This window comes from Zingiber officinale, chromosome 4A, assembly GCF_018446385.1.
Source record: "Zingiber officinale cultivar Zhangliang chromosome 4A, Zo_v1.1, whole genome shotgun sequence".
Taxonomy (NCBI): domain Eukaryota; kingdom Viridiplantae; phylum Streptophyta; class Magnoliopsida; order Zingiberales; family Zingiberaceae; genus Zingiber; species Zingiber officinale.
This window is the reverse complement of record NC_055992.1, coordinates 5,372,155-5,390,483: the sequence shown is the minus strand read 5'-3', so window position 1 is coordinate 5,390,483 and position 18,329 is coordinate 5,372,155. Positions and strand designations below refer to the sequence as shown.

The 18,329-nt window shown below is 38.2% G+C and overlaps 2 protein-coding genes across 5 annotated transcripts; both read right to left on the bottom strand.

The window, feature by feature from the left end:
- Positions 1 to 9,040: 9,040 nt before the first annotated feature.
- On the bottom strand, positions 9,041 to 10,105 carry LOC121969130 (protein FAR1-RELATED SEQUENCE 5-like). Its single transcript, XM_042519051.1, has one exon. The coding sequence runs from the start codon at positions 10,103 to 10,105 to the stop codon at positions 9,041 to 9,043; it is 1,065 nt and encodes a 354-aa protein (XP_042374985.1).
- A 4,223-nt stretch (positions 10,106 to 14,328) lies between these two features.
- LOC121969367 (transcription factor bHLH49-like) lies at positions 14,329 to 16,909 on the bottom strand. Of its 4 annotated transcripts, XM_042519431.1 has the most exons (9): positions 16,808 to 16,909; positions 16,589 to 16,719; positions 15,754 to 16,481; positions 15,425 to 15,646; positions 15,268 to 15,333; positions 15,116 to 15,184; positions 14,952 to 15,023; positions 14,669 to 14,863; positions 14,329 to 14,586 (listed from the first exon to the last, which is right to left on the bottom strand). In XM_042519431.1, exons 3-9 carry the CDS (start codon positions 16,387 to 16,389, stop codon positions 14,500 to 14,502), a joined length of 1,347 nt encoding a protein of 448 aa, XP_042375365.1. In that variant the 5' UTR covers positions 16,390 to 16,481; positions 16,589 to 16,719; positions 16,808 to 16,909; the 3' UTR covers positions 14,329 to 14,499. The 4 variants fall into 4 exon arrangements, with proteins under 4 accessions (XP_042375365.1, XP_042375364.1, XP_042375367.1 ...); XM_042519430.1 differs by having other exon boundaries at positions 15,754 to 16,719; XM_042519433.1 differs by lacking the exon at positions 16,808 to 16,909 and having other exon boundaries at positions 16,589 to 16,735.
- Between the last annotated feature and the right edge of the window lie 1,420 nt (positions 16,910 to 18,329).

The following is an 18,329-nucleotide window of genomic DNA, read 5'->3' as shown; positions in this document are numbered from 1 at the left end:
TTGAAAATTATTCACATGATGAAAAATTAAAATTATAGAAATTTCTTTTATCAACCATGAAGAGATTTTAAAGGGAAATTTTATTTTTTTAAATTTCCAAAGACAAATAAGGAAGTTTTAATTGTTGATTAAAAATTGTCTTATTTGCTCTCCATGAGGTGGCCGGCCATGATTAATTGATTAAGAAATTTTATTTATTTTTTTCTTAATTAATTGTTGTCAAGGAAAGTTAAGGAAATTTTATTATAAATAAATTTCCTTATTTGCCAAAGTCAAGGAATATAAAAGAAGGGGTGAGGGTGCCTTCATGGGTGACAACCTCTATTATTCTCCCCCTCTTTTCCTTGGTGTGGTGGCCGACCAACCTCTCTCCCTCTCTTCCTCTTTGTGGTGGCCGAATCCTTCCTCTTGCTTGGAGCTCTTGTGGTGGCCAGATACTACTTGGAGAAAAAGAAGAAGAAAGAGAGAAAGCTTGCATCCCTTGGAGCTTGGTTGGTGGTTTTTTCTTCATCCTTGGTGAAGCTCTTTTGTTTTGGCCGAACCTAGCTAGGAGGAGAAGAAAGAGCATTGGTGGTTTCTCATCTCGGAAGATCGTTGCCCATACAACGTCCGAGGTTAGAAGAGAAATACGGTAGAAGATCAAGAGGTCTTTCTAGAAGGTATAACTAGCAATTTTTCCTTTCCGCATCATACTAGTTATTTTTGGAAATAATACCAAATACAAGAGGCTTACGATTCTAGTATTTCGAATTTATTTTCGATGTAGTGTTCTTATGTTTATTTCTTTTCCTTGTGATTTGATTGTTCCTTTCGGTTAACCTAAAGTTATTTTAGGAAATTAAATATTAGCTTTCCATAAAAGGTTTTGTCTAGTCGGTGGTGGTTGCTCCCATATCCAAGAAGGCCATGTACCTCGCTACGTCAGTACTAGGAACCAATTATGGAAATTAATATTTAATGGAATTAATAACTTAAGGTGATTTGGGTCGAACGTGTTAAGTTCCGCAGAAGATCCAAGTCAAAACCAAAAGGAACAAATAAATTAAACTATGGATCAAATGTGTTAAGTTCCGCAGGCGATCCAGGTTTAATTTAAAAGAACACATGGTAGCTAGGAAAAAGTTCAGACCTTTGTACAAAATTTTTGTACAGTGGAACCTCTAGGTTTTCCGAGTAGCAACCAACAATACTCCCGGCCTAACGGCACGGGATTTTCACCATCGAGCATTTTGCTCGTATAACATACTCCCGGCTGAACGGCTCGGGGTCTTCTCCATCAAGCATTGGACCCAGATAATATACTCCCGACTGAACGGCACGGGGTCTTCGCCATCGAGCCTTTGGCTCGGATAATATACGCCTGGCCGAACGACACGGGGTATTCACCATCGAGCCTTTGGCTCAGATAATATACGCCCGGCCGAACGGCACGGGGTCTTCGCCATCGAGCCTTTGGCTCGGATAATATACGCCCGGCCGAACGGCATGGGGTCTTCCCCATCGAGCCTTTGGCTCGGATAATATACGCCCTGCCGAACGGCACGGGGTCGTCACCATCGAGCCTTTGGCTCGGATAATATACTCCTGCCCGAACGACACAGGGAGTGTTTGCTCGTAAACGATGATAACTTTTATGACCGAAAAAAGAATATAACTAAAAAAAAACTGACCTGCCGACTAGCAAAAAATCTGACTCAATTTCTCGACTCCCGAATACCCGTGGAGTGAGAAGAATACAATATACTCGTCGAAACACCTCAAAGTCGGGTCATCCGTCTTTGCGTTCCAGTCCAGGCTCGTTCCCATCGGCCCTTTGTTTTGGCCCCATATTGAGAGTTGCTCCGGCCGGTCGGCTGTTGCCGCCCGACCGCCTGAAGCCGACGTTGCCTGTTGCACTATCCGATCGACTTGAGCCTTTTGCTGTTGCTTGACCATCTCGGCCGCCCGCGCTTGGATGGGCGCGTCTAATTCTTCGGGAGAGAGCGTCACCATAAGTTGTCGTCCTGCTTCTTCCATCGTCCCTGCACGGATTCAGGTGCGTTCCCACAGACGGCGCCAATTTGATCCTGTCTTAGCGCTGAGTCGACGGACGCTGGGGACGTGGCACGCTCCGCTGTCTCCGACTGGTGGTGTAGCTCTTCGACGATCCTGCAAAGAAACCGAGCCGGGAGGGGTTTCCCGGCGACGGCCCTCTGACGCTCAAGTCAGGCAACGAGAGAGGCAGTGTAACGAGGCTACAGTAGAGATGTGCGTATACCTTCGTTAACGTCTGGGGGTCCTCATATAGGGCCCCGGGGAAATGCGGGCACGCTTCCCGATGTGTGCACATTTTTCCAAACTTACCTTAACGAGCCTGTGTCAGAAAAGTACCTCTGGCGCCATTCCGCAATCGTCCGAGCATATCCCGGATGTGACGGTAGAAGCTTCCACCGTATGATCCTGTGTATGGCTCGGCCGCCAACTCTGCTGTTTGTCGGCGGCAGGTGTCTCGAGGATGATGTTATCCCCTGTCTCCTTTGTCCTCTTGCGTCCTTTGTCTGTTCCAGGGCCGAGCGGGTAGGCCGCTCGGCAAGCATATTACTCCTGTCGTCGGTTATAGTCATCAGTCCGACCGGGATACCTCCCGGCCGTATGCTCGGATGATATTGCCCTGCCTATGTTGCCTGGTGCTCGGCCGAACGGACAGTCCGTTCGGCCTTGAAACCTTTTTGCCTTGAGCATCGGAAACCCGACCCTTAGTCGGGTTGTCTTTCATTTGGTTCGGGGGATTCACGGCCGGTCGGCATGCGATGCCCGACTCGGTAGGCCTGCTTCCTTCGGTCGGCCTATCTCCGTGTTGACTCTCCTGACCTTTGACCTCCACGTGTCGTTGACCTTCCGCCAACGAGGGTCCCCCGTCCTTATCACCGGATCAGTTAGGAAAGTGTTTCTCACACCATTCCTTAACAGAGCATGTAAATTTTTAACATGACAGTAGAACTTTTATTGTACGATTTACCTATTGATCATGCCCTATTGTCAGTGGCGCTAATTACCAGAAGAATATAACGAGATATAGAAAGGGTCCTACTGTTTAGTCGAGCTGAGGAGCTGCTCGGCTAGGATTCCCTACTTGATAGCTCAAGGATGTTCTTCTTTGTAGTCCCTCGGCTCAGTGTGTTGTCTCTTGTCTGATCGGACATGCCGTCTAGTCAGATTACCATTCACTTGGTCACAGTTGTGAGCCTTTGATGTCCTTTATATAGTCGTCCCTGTCGGATGAGCGATCTGCTCAGATGAGTCTCTTGGCTGATCAGATCCTTTCTGTCCGCTCGGCATGTTGCCACTCGTTCGATCGACTTTGGTTAGCCAACGGTTTCTTTCCTTTGACCGTCTTGACTTTAACCTCCACGTCAACTGTTGTTCTCACCTTTGACTCATATTTGATGGACTCCTTTTATTGTCGTATAAGAGAGAATGAATGATAGTAAAAAATAATGTTTAGATGGTGAGTTTGTAAACATATCATACGTGAGAGAGCAGTTCGGATCCTCTGTCCCGAAGGCGCGTCTGTCCCCGTGTCCCAGTCAGAAAACGATAAAAAAAAAAGTGCAAAACACGTGCTCTGTGGAGCGCTCTCTACACTCGCCGATTCTCACGAAATCAACTCTGTGCCCTAACCCAAAATCCAGCTAACCCTGCTGCTTCCGCCGTCACCGTCGAGCTCGACGACAGCCATCTCCGTCCCCTCCCCAACTCCAGGCATCCCTCCACGCCCTAAAACCTTTCCTCCCCAGCAACTCCAGCCCCTTTCTTTTACTGTGCTTTGCCCTAAAACCTTTCCTCCCCAAACCTTCGGCGACTCCAGCAGCCCGCGACGCCCCTTACATCTCCGCCATCTCGGCGACTCCAGCAGCCATCTCGGCGACTCCAGCAGCTCCGGCTTCCCCTCCCTTCGTCGACTCCAGCAGGTCTGTATCTCCCTCCATTGACAATTTTTAACTTTTTATAACCTTTTATTAGCTATCTCTACCACTTCACAAAGCATAATTCTACATGATTCAAATCAATTCAATTTGGAAAAATAAAAATCATCTCATGACTATCAAATCCAATAATAGTTAGTCTAATCAAATCCTTGCCTTTTGTTAATTTCTTTAGCATCAAAATGATCTTGGCTCTTGCGCAAATATGTGTTGATCTTCCAAGTTTTTGAAATGGTTATCCAATGAATGATTAATTTCAAAAAATATTCTTATATAATATCGAGGTGACAGACAACAAAAGGAGTGCAAAACAATTTCTTATGCTTCTGCAACAATATTAATCTAGTGGAAGATACCGCCTAAAACACTTAATGGAAATCCCTGGTGGCACTTAATGGTGATTATATTTATACATTATGACAACCAATTTTCTACCTACATTATCCACAATCCTACTTTACATAAGCACCTAGCAAATCTCCAAGGTGTTGATTGACACATTCATAGGTGAATCGCAATAAGGACTAAAATCACATAGGCTACCTTGACAAAATTCTATATATACTCTTGTAATGTATGGTTGTTACAAATAGATCTTATTGTAATCACAAGAAATCTTGCAGCAACATGTTTGATAACGAAACATTAACAAAAAAAAAAGTACCATAATAGTTTTTTCCTCTTTACCAAAAATTTACCTTGACAAAATCACATGTTGGGAGACAGTTTGGTGTCAATTATCATTCTGTTTTCCTCTTTACCAAAAACTACATATCTCTTGTGCCCTAAGTCTTTTTTCAACAAGGCTTGTGTTATTTATATATATACACCTTTTATGCCACTGATGTAGCATAGGCTTTTGAAGAGATTGCATTGCATCTAAATATGATAACTTAACGATTAAACAAATCCCCACTTTGTTAAGTCATGCTCAAGATAATATAGATATGATTTAACCAAAACAAGGAGCATGCTCTTTGTATATATAGGTCAACTCATGTTGTAGATTTTTTTAACATTTGTTGTTGATTTTCTAATGATTGTCATTGGTTTTATGGAATGCAGTTTTTATTTATGTATTGCTTAGATTCATAAGTATAATTTATATGTTATGAATACTTGATTTAATCATTTAGTGATAGTGAAAATTATGTTGATATCACTTTCAGTGGACTAAATGCATAAAAAAGTATGATTATTACTACTTTCAGTGAAGTTTATCAATTTTTTCATAAAAATATGTGATTTTTTATTACTTATCTAAATTGTTATTGTTTAGTTTAATTTTATCGAATCTAACTTTTTTGAGTATTAGGTTGCTATTGAATGACATCATCAAGTAACAGTAGCATCAACCATACCAAATTGAAAATGTACGATGCAAGAACTGTGGGCTAAATGCATTGGTGCTAGTCTCTAGATCAATCAAGAACCCAAGAAGATTATATTATGGATGTAAGCAACATGGATGGTTAAAGTGGGTGAGATCTGATGTTAGACAAAATGAAGACACCAGTGATATACATTTTAGGATGTTGTTAAGAGTGGAGTCAAGGATAGGAAGGGAACACATTACTTATCTTGGACATAATATGGGAAATTGGAATGTACCGCATATGGTCTGGATATTAGTAATAGTAAACTTAATTCTTTTGGCTGTATACTTGTTTTGTTTGTTAGTTGGTCTGGTTAAGTAGTGCTAGTGATATAATGTATAATTATGAATGATGTTGACATTTTGATTTTTTTTTGTTTATGAATGGATATTAATTATATATCATTACTTCAGTTAGTTTTGTATATCAGCAAATGATGTCAACATTTGTAAGTGATGAGATTTGTTCCGTATATGCATTTGTAACAATCTTGAGATTTGTTTATTTAATATTCAAGAATGAACTGAAAATATTGTTGTATTTTTTGCCCATCTTCTTTTCTGCGTTGTTACAATTAAATCTCTCATCTCTGCTGAGATGATGTAAGTGCCAATTTTTATATGCAACAATTGTGTGTTGTTACAAATTTCTTCTCATTTTATTTCTACCTAAATTTCTTCATGTCCTTATTTACTTAAAATACTTGCCATGGAGATTGTACTCATGATAGGAAAACAACTTGCAACTCTGTAGTCCTTCCATTTGATGCTCTATTTTGTGCAATTTTCAGTTTGTCTACTTTTTGTTTGCTTGCTTCCCTCTTTGGAAGTTGTATTTATCTCTTCAACTTTAAACCATGAAATTTTCAGGTTTAAAATTTATGTCTTCATATGAGTGAACTGGAGTAAAGGTGATACTTTGACTTGATTATCATATTGAAATCAACCTCACTGATGGCTTATGCACACAGATTATGCGTAGGTGATACTTTGGCTTTTATGGCTTATGCACAAAAGCTATTTGTTCACAATCTGAATGCCATTACATGATCAGAAATATGAGCACACAAGCTATTTGTTCACTATCTGAATACCATTACATGATCAGAAACATGAGCACATAAGACATTTGTTCACAATCCAATTGATTACCAATACATGATCAGAAATACATGACAACACAGAAGCTATTTGTTTACAATCCGATTGATTACCATTACATGATCAGAATACAACACAGAAGCTATTTGTTCACAATCAAGCTTGTACAAGTTTCATAGAACACTCACTAAATAAATGTTGAAACTAGAAAGTTCACATAAAAATAATTAGACAAAACAAATCTGCATAAAAATTATGCAACACAAAATATGGTAACCACAAAAGTTCCACAAAATATACAGCACATAAGTTCTTGGCTTAGCCGTAAATGAAGTATGCGTATTTGAGTTTTGAGGAGCTTGCTTCATTACATATTTGTTTGCATTCCATTGTAACTTGATGTCGACGATGCCTATATTGACATCAATCACTCTTTGTGGTGTTCTTTAGTTGATGTGCATTCCATTGTAGCAACATCCACACCATTGAAGCACCTGGAGAGAAAAAAAAACAAGGAAAGCCATGTAAGTCTACTAAAAATGGCAGATGCTATTAAAAATCTTATCAAATATCATATATATAACAAGAAAAGATACTAGAACTAGTGAAGTTTGATAAGCAGCGCATACTATACTATCACAATATTAGTGATGACATATTATTATCATTATCGAGTTATATAACTACTAAAAATCATATATGTTACTGTAGAAATCATATATGCTACGGTGGAGTTTTACAAGACTTATTTGGGACCTAAATCATATCTAAATAAGGAGGCACTCAATCCAGCTAGTGGTAATTTACAGATAGTAGCAAGGTTACAGATAGAAATTTAACTCACCCTCTCATGTGCATGTTTACCAGAAATAAAGTTACGATAGGCAAATTGCTATCAATTTGGCATATTTCAAACTATGCTAACAAGGTGTTAACAATAAATGTTTCCTCATTGATCGCCAAAAAATAAAATTGTGCTAACAAGGTGTTAACAAGCATACTGATACAACAAATTTAATCTTATGACAAATGGTTAAAAAAATAACAAAGGTGTAAACATGGTTAATTTCTTAATTGCCATCCTTCCCGATTATTTGTCTGAAAATAATCATTATCAGAGTGAACCTGAGACAGTTGTGTTGACAAAAGTGGTGGAAATTGAGTTTCGGTCATACTCAAACCTTTAACACAGCTATAATTTGTAGGCTAAAATAATAAAATATAGTTTTAGATAGTGATAACATAATTATTTTAGTTAACATACTAAAGTAATCCTTAACTTGATTGATCATCTGTTGACATTCTACACTTGGCATGCTCGATATACTTTCATAATGCTCTTCTACATCCTGTTATAAAAAAAATAGAATGATTTAATTCTATATACTTTCTCAAATGTAACGACAAAAAATAAACAACACTTTAGTAAGAATGGGGATGAAACCTTAACAATTGTTGAAGTTTGGTTGGTTCTTCTTGCTGCTTTCCTTTTCTTTAAAATCTTATCTAAGCCACCTTTCAACCTCTTACCTGAAACTGTTTTCTTCTTTGTTTTAATTCCTTTGACTCTAAGAGAATTTCCTTCACCAATTTCGAATTCTCTTTCAATTGAGTGTTGGCCAGTTGATTCATTAACTTGTAACCTCTCATCCACCATTTTAAACATACTCAACAAACCATCTTTAACAACCTTGTAAGTGTCTTCCCTCTCCGTTGCCTTGGTAACCAATTGAACATACAACCCACTTAATTCTTTATATCGCAAATTGGTGCAAGCTTTTGGATCCAAACTACCTTTGTTCGCAATTAAATCAATAACTCCAATGTATCCATCTTTTACTTTTCGTGTCCACCTTTTCAATATATACTCACTTGGGATCTTCATGATATTTTTCATTATAAATATTTTCAAAATATGAGAACAAAAAATCCCAATAAAATCATATTTCCTACAGCTACACTCAATTTTTTGACCCGGTGAATCAAGTGTAACTATATGATGGTAACTCTTTTTGTAAGAAGTAACTTTATATTTTGTATGTGATCCAACATCTTCACAAATTTCTACAATAGAATCATGAGATTTGTACCACTCTTGTTCAAACAACTTGTATACCTCAGGAGTATAAATACAACTTGCATGCTTTAAAATTTGAATTGGATACAATAAACATGGAACACTTGTATTTGACTTAAAATCAGCTTTTAACTCCTCATATCGACGATCATCAAATAGTCTTTGGAAGTGATTGAAAAAGTCTAAAAACTTGTGTTGATAAGTGACGTATCTTTTCACAATACTATTCATTCTCTCACTTCTTTGGGTTGTAGTCATATCCGCACAAAACATTTGTCGCCCATAAACTAAAGCCCATTTTTCCTTTATGCGAAATAGACGTCTCAACCAATCATTATCTTCAAGTGCATACTTGGTCAACATTATGTTCCAAGCTGAAATAAAATCTTCCTCTTCATCAAAATCATATATACATGCGGCAAAATCTTTAGTAAACTCTTTGAACAGAGAAAAAACTCTACTCAAATGTATTGCGACATTTTGATAAATGTGTCAAATATACAAACGATGATGTGTTTTAGGTCATCTGGAAGCTAAAGCCTTTGCCATTGCTGCATCTTGATCTGTAAGAATAGTTATTGGTTTTTTCTCACATATAGCCTTGGTAAATGTATCAAACAACCATTCAAACGTCAAAGATGTTTCATCATATAATAAAGCTGCAACAAAAATTATGGATTGCTTATGATGATTAACACCTACAAACAACGCAATTGGGTGACCTTCATTATTCTTCCTGTAGGTTGTGTCAAAGCAAACAACATCTCCAAAATTTCCATAATCAGCTCTCATCTTAGCATCACACCAAAAAATATTAGTTATCAAATTATCTTCATCAACTTGAATAGCATAAAAAACATTGGGATCATCGAACTGCATTTTCTGCAAAAACTCCAATACACCTCCTGTATCACCAACTCTCATATTTCTTGTTCTTTTGGATCGCAAGTAGTTTTTGTAATCTTCAGGAATAAAACCTAAATTCTCTCTTCCACCTACTTGTCTCACCATAAGATCATGAGATGCATTTGAGGAGATTTCCACATCACTTGCCATCTCAATATGTATCGTCGTAGAAGAAGATATATTCCTATGACATCTGTAGAGGTGAGTTTTGTTTGGACTTGAAAGATAATGATTATAATCTTTAACAAATTGCTCTACAGTCAAGTTGCCATTATTTCGACAACTAATCTTCATTTTAGCCTCACAACCAAATCTTGTTTTAGGACGACTTGATTTCACATAAACATCTCGTTTGTCTTTTCCCCTTTTTCCTTGTGCACTACAACAAAAAATTCTGTCAACTAATTTACCCGATTTATCATTGTGGCTTTTGCTCCTTCTTACGCCAAATCCAACTTGTTTAGCATATTTCAAATAAAATTCACATGCTTCCTCTTCTGTCTTAAATTCCATACCCATTTTTTGTATCAATTTTTCTGTGATAGATTGGTCAGAACTCATCAATAACATGGTAGAGTCCATATCCTCATTAATAACATCAAACTCATCATCCTGACAGTCTTTGTTTACATCAAAACTCAATCTATGACAACTTGTAGATTCAACCAACGACAACTCCATGGTAATTACAATTAGGCCTGAAAAAAAAACCAAGAAATGTATATTCATAATATTAGGTGCAAAAAGAACTTATGTAGTACCAAGAAAATGAATTGGAGTTATGCAACAGTAGGTTATTAGGTGCTGTGTTTGACTGAAATTATCTAATTTCAGTCCATTAAGTCATGTTTAATCAATTTAATGATCCCTAAACCTCTAAAGCGCTTGGGTAGCATTTAAGGATAAAGAAATACAGTAGCAACACAACAGTAGCATATTAAAATTTCCCACAACAAACTATCTAAACAGAAGTATGATAAACTATACCACAAATATATAGATCAAAATTTGAGGACTGCAGGTTCCAATTTCTTATGTTTGATTTTCACCCAAATCAAACTACAGAAACATAGATATTGGCTGGAGAAGGGGAGGAAGAATGGTAAAGGGGAGGAAGAAAAGTATACCAAGCTAGAAGAAGATGAAGCTGCCAGTGACCGTCAAGTTCGGGAGGAGACGGAGATGGCTGCTGTCGAGTTCGGGAGATCAAGCTGCTGGCGACCGTTTGTTTGAAACATCAATTTACGACTTAATTAAAGTTATAATAGCATCTTCATTGGAGGATAACTTGAAACACCAAATGTCGGGCAGAAGGAATAGAGCTGTGGAAATTTTGGAGGACCTGCTGGAGTCGATGAAGGGAGGGGAAGCCTGAGTTGCTGGACCGACAAAGGGAGGGGAAGCTGGAGCTGCTGGAGTCGCTGAAACTGATGACGGAGATGTAAGGGGCGTCGCGGGCTGCTGGAGTCGCCAAGATGGTGGAGATGTAAGGGGCGTCGCGGGATGCTGGAGTCGCCGAGATGGCTGCTGGAGTTGCCGAGATGGTTTGGGGAGGAAAGGTTTTAGGGCAAAGCACATTAAAAGCAAGAGGCGTCACAGGTTTTGGGAGAGCAAAACATAGAGATGGCGTCGACTGCGCCGACGGAAGCAGCGGGGTTCGGCGGGAGGGATGCTTGGAGTTGGGGAGGGGACGGAGATGGCTGTCGTCGAGCTCGACGGCGACGGTGGAAGCAGCGAGGTCGGCTGGATTTTGGGTTAAGGACACAGAGTTGATTTCAGGAGAATCGGCGAGTGTAGAGAGCGCTCCACAGAGCACGTGTTTTGCACGTTTTTTTTTGTCATTTTTTGACTGGGACACGGGGACAGACGCGCCTTCGGGACAGAGGATCCGAATTGGTGAGAGAGAGGAAGAGAAAAATTTGCTTTCCATGAGTCGGAGAAAGAGGGAGGGAGTGGAGAGAGAAAAAGAAAGATATTATAGTAAAAAGGCGAAACCCTCGCTCCCAGGGCCCCCACCGACCGGACCCACGGTCATTAAAGAAAAAAAAAAGAAAAAAAAGAAAGATATTGAGATTGCATGTGGTTGATGGGAGGGTAGAATGAAAAAATTAGATAAACTAATTTGTTCTTTGATAATTACTAAAATATTCCATTCAGGAAGATAGGTGTGTCCTTTGCTAAAGAATTTAAATTATATTTCGAATAATTAAATTATTTTACCAGCCAACTCAATCGAATAACCTTTTATATATATATATATATATATATATATATATATATATATATATATATATATATATATATATATATATATCCTAGAAAATAAATTTGCTTGTAAAATTAAAAAGATTTCCATAAAGTTACGTTGTTTCCGCAACAAAGAATTTTGAGCCTCATTTGAATATTTCCCCGCATTCTCCTCGCACGGCGGCAGCGGCAAGCCCAAATCTCCGAATCCCTAGGGGCGAGGTGAGGCAGTGGTCGACGCAGTCGAGAAGGGACTCCTGGTCCAAATCCCTAGCAGGTTGTTAATAGGATGGGAGTGAAGCCGATCGAGCAACGTCCTAGTGGACGCAGGCTTCTGCGCAAGGCTCTGTGATTGCGGGCTCAGCTTCCTACTACCAAATGAGAGTTATTGCTACTCTGCTCGATCGCTTTCCTACTACTATTCTTGAACGTGGAAATTGGGATTCGCAAATACTGCAAATGGAGGATCTACGATCATAATGCTGCAGGTCACATTGTTTTCTTTATCCTTTTTCATCGTGTTGCACTGATCCTCGAGTTTATCATCTATCAAATTATATTTTACATTATTCAATGCCAAAAATGAGCTAGGTTTGCATGCGAAATAACTTAAAATTTGCAATTTTGAAGGTATTTTATATAGAAATGATATGGAAGTTTGAATTATTATTATAATCTTATTGATTTCAAGCCATGCTGCTGCTTCATAAAGAACAGCGCTGATTGTCTGATCTAGGGTAATTTGAAATTGAATGTCAAATTCATGTGTTTCGCATATCTATGAAATAATTAAACAAGTGATTCTTTCTCAAAATATGTGAAATTATACTAATGATGCAGATAGCTGCTCTGCATTAAGTTTATTTCCATTTAAAAATCAGATATTATTACAAATTCCCCCTAATTGTGAGCTAACCTTAATTAATTCATGAATGATTTTAGTTCCTTATTTAAAACTAGTCTAGAATGATATGGTTAAGACAAAGCGTTATGCCATACAGTGTGCAAGTTTATTCATTTTCTAGTCAGTGAACACCAAGTCGCTTTCCCCTGAGGCCACAACTCTGCAAAGAGCTTCATGTGTTTCTGGGAAGCTATCAATTGGCATCACACAAGAGACGAGGAAGCCGCAGTCATAAAATTGGATTGTGAAAAGGCATTCAACAATGTCAATTAGGCGATTCTTGAACACATGCACTATTGGCAGCAATTTCAGATGTAGGGGGCTGCATTAAGCTAATACCTTATCACACTAACTAGTTATGCTTCTCATAATGCCTTTCAAAATACTTGCATAGAAGGGTAGCAATTGGGTTTTATATCTGGTCATACTTGAGGATGTAGTAGCACTGGTTTTAAATTTTACAATTTGCTAATTGTACAATCCAAGTCTCAAAACCACATCACCGGAGATTGGTAACTTAGATATTGTCAGGGCCACTTCACGTAGTGTCCGTCATATCAATATTGGTAGTCAGTAGGACATCACCAAAGATCTAGCAAGAGTCTTTTAGTTGTCCCTTGCACATCCTCCTATTGTGTATAAAGGATTCTGGTTACGCTTATGTATCTGACATGGATTTCCGAGATGAACTTATTGCAAAGATTCCTTGAACCTCGGCAAAAGGTCTACTTATCTCAGGAGGATGCCTACTTATTGACAGTGTGCTCTTAACGATGGTTTTCTATGCTGCCTAGGCCTTTCTTGCTTCTTTTTGTGTATTGCATGAATCGGGTGGCTCTTCATTTAGCAACAACACTCACCACAGCCTTGTCCCTCATGTTGCTTGGTGGCATGGTACATCATCTCCTTGCCCATCAAGTTCAGAGGCAAAATGGTTCTCTCCATTGAGATCCAGATGCCAAATATGAGTCTTATTCACCGGGGTGTTCTTTTGCAAGACTCTCATTGTGTTCTCAGCCACAATTAAGTTGCAGCTTTGCCGGAAGACTGTTCAATTGGTCTTTCATATTCCACCTTACTTGTTTACATTGTTTCATCTCCAATCTTTGAAAACTGTTGGCATTGGAGCTTGGATTGTTTGGTTGAAAGCTCTGTCAAAACAGGTCCATCATACTAGACTTACCCATGTTCTATCTGGATTTCCTGAAATGAGCTCATTTTGATGAAAAATTCTGCTCAGTCTCAGCTTTGTTCAGAAGATGGTTGGACTCTCTCAACAGTTGTAGTTCACAATTGCATAAAGAGGGCATTTTTGTTTCAAAAGCACCTATGTGTACCTCAGTAGTTTTTTTTTTTATTGAATCATTTTAGTGTCAGTCCTTATCTCCTCTTCAGTTAGCGAGCTTTTGGTGAAATCCCTCCTTTCGTCACTCATGTTAATGTTCTTTTTGATGGTGCTGCACACACCTGGAATGGGGCTTTGAGGTTGTTTCAATTGTATAATTTCTATCATGCTTTGTGGGCTTTTGTAGCAGTGTATGCTACATATATTCATGACTCTTCCCATCCCCTAGCCACTTGGCAGTCGGTTATAAGCCGACCTCATGATTTACCTCCCTTCATATATCTTAGGGATGGACTCTGAGTGGCGTCTAGGGTGAGCATAATCACCTTTTGCTACAATATATATTCAGCGAGGAGAATCAATTTATGTGTTGGTGAGACAAATGCACAACTCAAACAACATGTGAGCTTGTATATTTCCAGCACAAGATAATACTATAACCAACAAGCACAAGGCATATAAAGTCTTTGAATGGAATTGGATCTTTTTGCAAGAATATGAAGTATGAAGCTTCAATTTAACGAGCAATAGTCACAGTGTCTCAGTCCCATACTTCATTCACATTCTGTGGTTTTACTGTTAAAGTCCACGAGCATTGAGATTCACATTGTTGCTATATGCCATCTGCATAACCCCCTGCAGCCCTTCCTCCCATGAATTACTCACCTGTTCATAAACAGAAAGTTAAGTGCAGCAAAGAAAATGAACTTATATGAGTAGTAGAAAAGAACATATTGTAAACAAATACCTGCATTTTAGATTCTTTATATTCATGCACTGCAGCCAGTTGGATATTCATGGATCTTCCAAGCGAGTCGGGAGGGTTCGCCATGGCTTGCAACCCAGGTTGGACCAAACCCTGCTGAGATGTATGCACTGGAGGATGAACACTGCTTGATGGGAAAGCCATGGCTCCTGATGTGCCATTATAGGACTGAAGTAGCTGAAAATGAAAATAATCAAACATATCATGAGCTATTCTATGAAACAATTTAAGTTGATAAAAGCAGAAGATTTAACCTGCCACTTACGTATTTAGAAAGAACTGAATCTATGTCAATGCCCAACCTTGGATTAATAGCTGCGAGCTTCATGGAAAGAAACTGGCAACATAAAGTATGAATTGCATTACTCAATGTTCCTCTGACTATTTATTCAGGAAACTAAATTTGTTCATGACTTGAAGCACACATACCTCGACCTGTTGTTGCAGTGATTGAACATAGTTTATGATCTCATCGAGCATTACTGCCTTTCCTGTGACCTACAGTATCATGCTGAAGTCGATAAGAACCACAAAATTTGTTTTTCATATGTGGAGATTTAAGGAGAACAAAAGAAATCTGCCTTGCTGCAACCAGGAACCAGGTCTTGTAGAAGCTTCATCCTCTCGTTGATCTTTTCCCTTCTTACCTGTGACATATGAATGGATATCTACCATATAAATTTACTTTTGTACAGGTTCATCAAGGAGGTGGCATTTAAGGTGGGGGCAAGAGCTTACTCTTTCTGCAAGACTATGGCTGTTTGTCGCTTGGCCGCGCCGCGCTCTGATGTGAATGAATTCATCCTTCAAAGATTCATTGCTGTCTTTTATTTGCTTTCCTCTAGGCTTATCAGTGACAACAGATGGACTATTTGGCTCAGCATTCTGTTCAAACTCCAAATTCTCTTCCATTTCCCGAGATACATGTGAAGCTTCTTGTGCTTGATCCAATGGCATATCCTACAACACAGTTGCGCACATTAAGAAGTCTACTTGTGATCAGTAGAAGGAGGAAACATCACAGAAGTAATCAACTACATTAAAGGGAGAAATTAGATGAGAACTACCTCATTGTTTCTCTTTCTTTTCACAGCACCAAGAGCTATGCAGGAAGATGGATGATCACTCGAGACAACAACGCCATCAAAATTATTCTTATGTTCTTTATTCTTTTCAATCTGAGCTCCGGATTCATCACCTAATGTAGCATTAGCACAAAGACTTGCCGATTGAGCCAAACTAAAAGGACTCATCATGCCATCTATACTACTATTAGTGAAGCATGACAACCTTGCAGCTCTCCCAGCAAAAGCTTTGTCAGCTGGGAAATGTGATAGATTGGCAGCTTGAAGTAGAGTTCCTCCAATTGAAAATGAATCTGAAGAATTCCATTCCACATTCAAACTCGAGTTTCCGTTTACTGGATTGCTGCATGCCGGCGAGTTGTTTTTGCACAAATCCAAGTCTGTAGGTTTTGCAGACTGGTTCCAAAAGCCAATGCTAAATGGATCATCCATAGGAATTGACGAGCTTGAGAAAGGACCACTCTGGTTTGCTTGACCGATTGTGACCGAAGAATTGCCGGAAACTGACCTAATGGAGGGATTGTTTGGTAGCAGAAATGAGGAATTTCCAGGATTGCTATACTCCAAATTATCTTCACTCTTGAGTGAGTGACACTGATCCTTTTCATGCATATCCATCGAACACCCCTCTTTTGCTGACTATGAACTAAATCAAACAGTTCAGCAAATGTGAAGTGCTCCCACTTTGATCTCAATGCTATGAAACTGAACTGTGCTCAGAGTTTACAAAGAAAACAAGGTACATGGATCAATGAACATGAAGCTACTTAGAAACGAGTATAAAGAGAAGGAAAAAGGTGAAAATTCAAGATCTCACCAACAATGAAACAAGAACACTGGAAGTCTAGCAAGATCAAAGCAAGCCTTTTATTCAAGAAGATGGGTAGGGCTGACCAAATACTCCAAAGACCGACGAGTTGAAGAAAGACACAACTTGCAAGCACCTAGCTGTAACCAGAGGTGAAAAGTAATCAATCATACAAGGAAATGAATTAAGTTGTTCCATAGTTAAGATATTACTGTACCAGAAACAAACCTTTCATGGCCAGCACATAGCCACAATAAATTTTCTTGACTGGACAAAGATAAATACCCAAGCACCAGATTCCTTTTACTTTATATTCACGCTGCCTACACAACTGTAAGTCCTACTTCCATTTAATATTTCAGATTCTATCTAGTGCCTTTTTTTTTAATTGCATCTAGCATTTGATCCTACTAAACTACTTGATAAGATGAGTAGACAGACAGTTTTCATGGTCAAATTACAAGTCCTAAATTAGATTTCTCTATAAGAATTGGAGGGGATCCTAACTCCATAGGTCTGTTTCTTTATTCCAAAGCACCATTATAATAGTAGAGGGTGGGTTTCTTTAACTTTATCTAGGAATTATTTTATTCGATGCTTATTTTTAATTGCTCACTCGACATGCATATTGCAAGCTGACATTGCCAACCATTCCAGTGATATCATGTTTAAGATCTCGAAAGGTTCTCTCACAATGATTTGGCTCATTTGAATTGGTGTAAATTTTATGCAAATTTTATTTAGTCTCACATACGTCAACAGATAAGAAAATTTGTGATCAATATTCATCATTTACAGGAAAAATATGCATGCATCTGACTTAGCTTAAGAATTCATGGCAATTCTACTTGTTATACATATAAAATTTGCACGCTTGTCTAAGATTTATATGATTTTGGGGGTCCATGAAGATAATGATGGAATATAATGACCTTGGGAGGGTGCCTGAGGCAACGTTACGGACTTTCCTTTTATTAACCTCGGGAGTAGTCTTTAATTAGCAAAGACTAAGAAAATAAATTAATTAAGAATTTAGTGTATCTAAGTGGGTTCCTTGTAACTAGAGTTAAAATGGATTGAACATACAAAAAATAAAATGAAAATGAAAAATAAAAAATTATAAAATAAGGCAAAATTAAAGTTTGAGGATAGAAAAAATTTAAAAATTCTTTAAAATTTGTTCAAGTTAATTTATGTTAGCAAAAATGCTTTGAACTAAAAGGAGTGAATATATATGTTATATAATCCCTCTGAGAAGAGCTAATTAATTTCAAATCGAAATATTTGAGATTCTAGAAAAAAAAAATGAAGAATGATAAGATATCTTTGTAAATGAGTTGAGTGGATCCTAATTATAGTTTAGCTCACTCGTGAAGTTTGAGATTTTTATCCAGATATATTATTGTATTAAATATATTTTCTTTCTTCTCTTTTTAACATATTATAATAGTATAAAATTATATTGAATTTTATCGAGTGAATAAATAAATTCAATCTAGAGAAGAAACCATGCATTACTCTGGAAGAAGAGAAACGTAGAGTTTTATCTCTTTCCATTCCCTCACTTTATGAAAATAAAAAATTAAATATAGGAATTGATCATTTCATGACATATCAGTCATACTTCTGTCTAAATAAACAAGTAGACAGAAGCCGACTTAGCTTTGACTTTAAATTGGGCAACATTTATATTCACATGAGTTGCTATTTAATTAGCTAGATTTCCTTCATATTTGTGGTTGACTTTAAC

Bases quoted from the DNA above. Each gene is read 5' to 3' on its own strand.
- LOC121969130 (XM_042519051.1), bottom strand. From the start codon at position 10,105: ATGGAGTTGTCGTTGGTTGAATCTACAAGTTGTCATAGATTGAGTTTT.
- LOC121969367 (XM_042519430.1), bottom strand. From the start codon at position 16,389: ATGGATATGCATGAAAAGGATCAGTGTCACTCACTCAAGAGTGAAGAT. The intron at 15,185-15,267 runs GCAGATTTCTTT...ATGATACTGTAG, and splicing joins TGGTTCCTGGTTGCAGCAAG to GTCACAGGAAAGGCAGTAAT. The intron at 14,587-14,668 runs GTATTTGTTTAC...GTTTATGAACAG, and splicing joins ATAAAGAATCTAAAATGCAG to GTGAGTAATTCATGGGAGGA.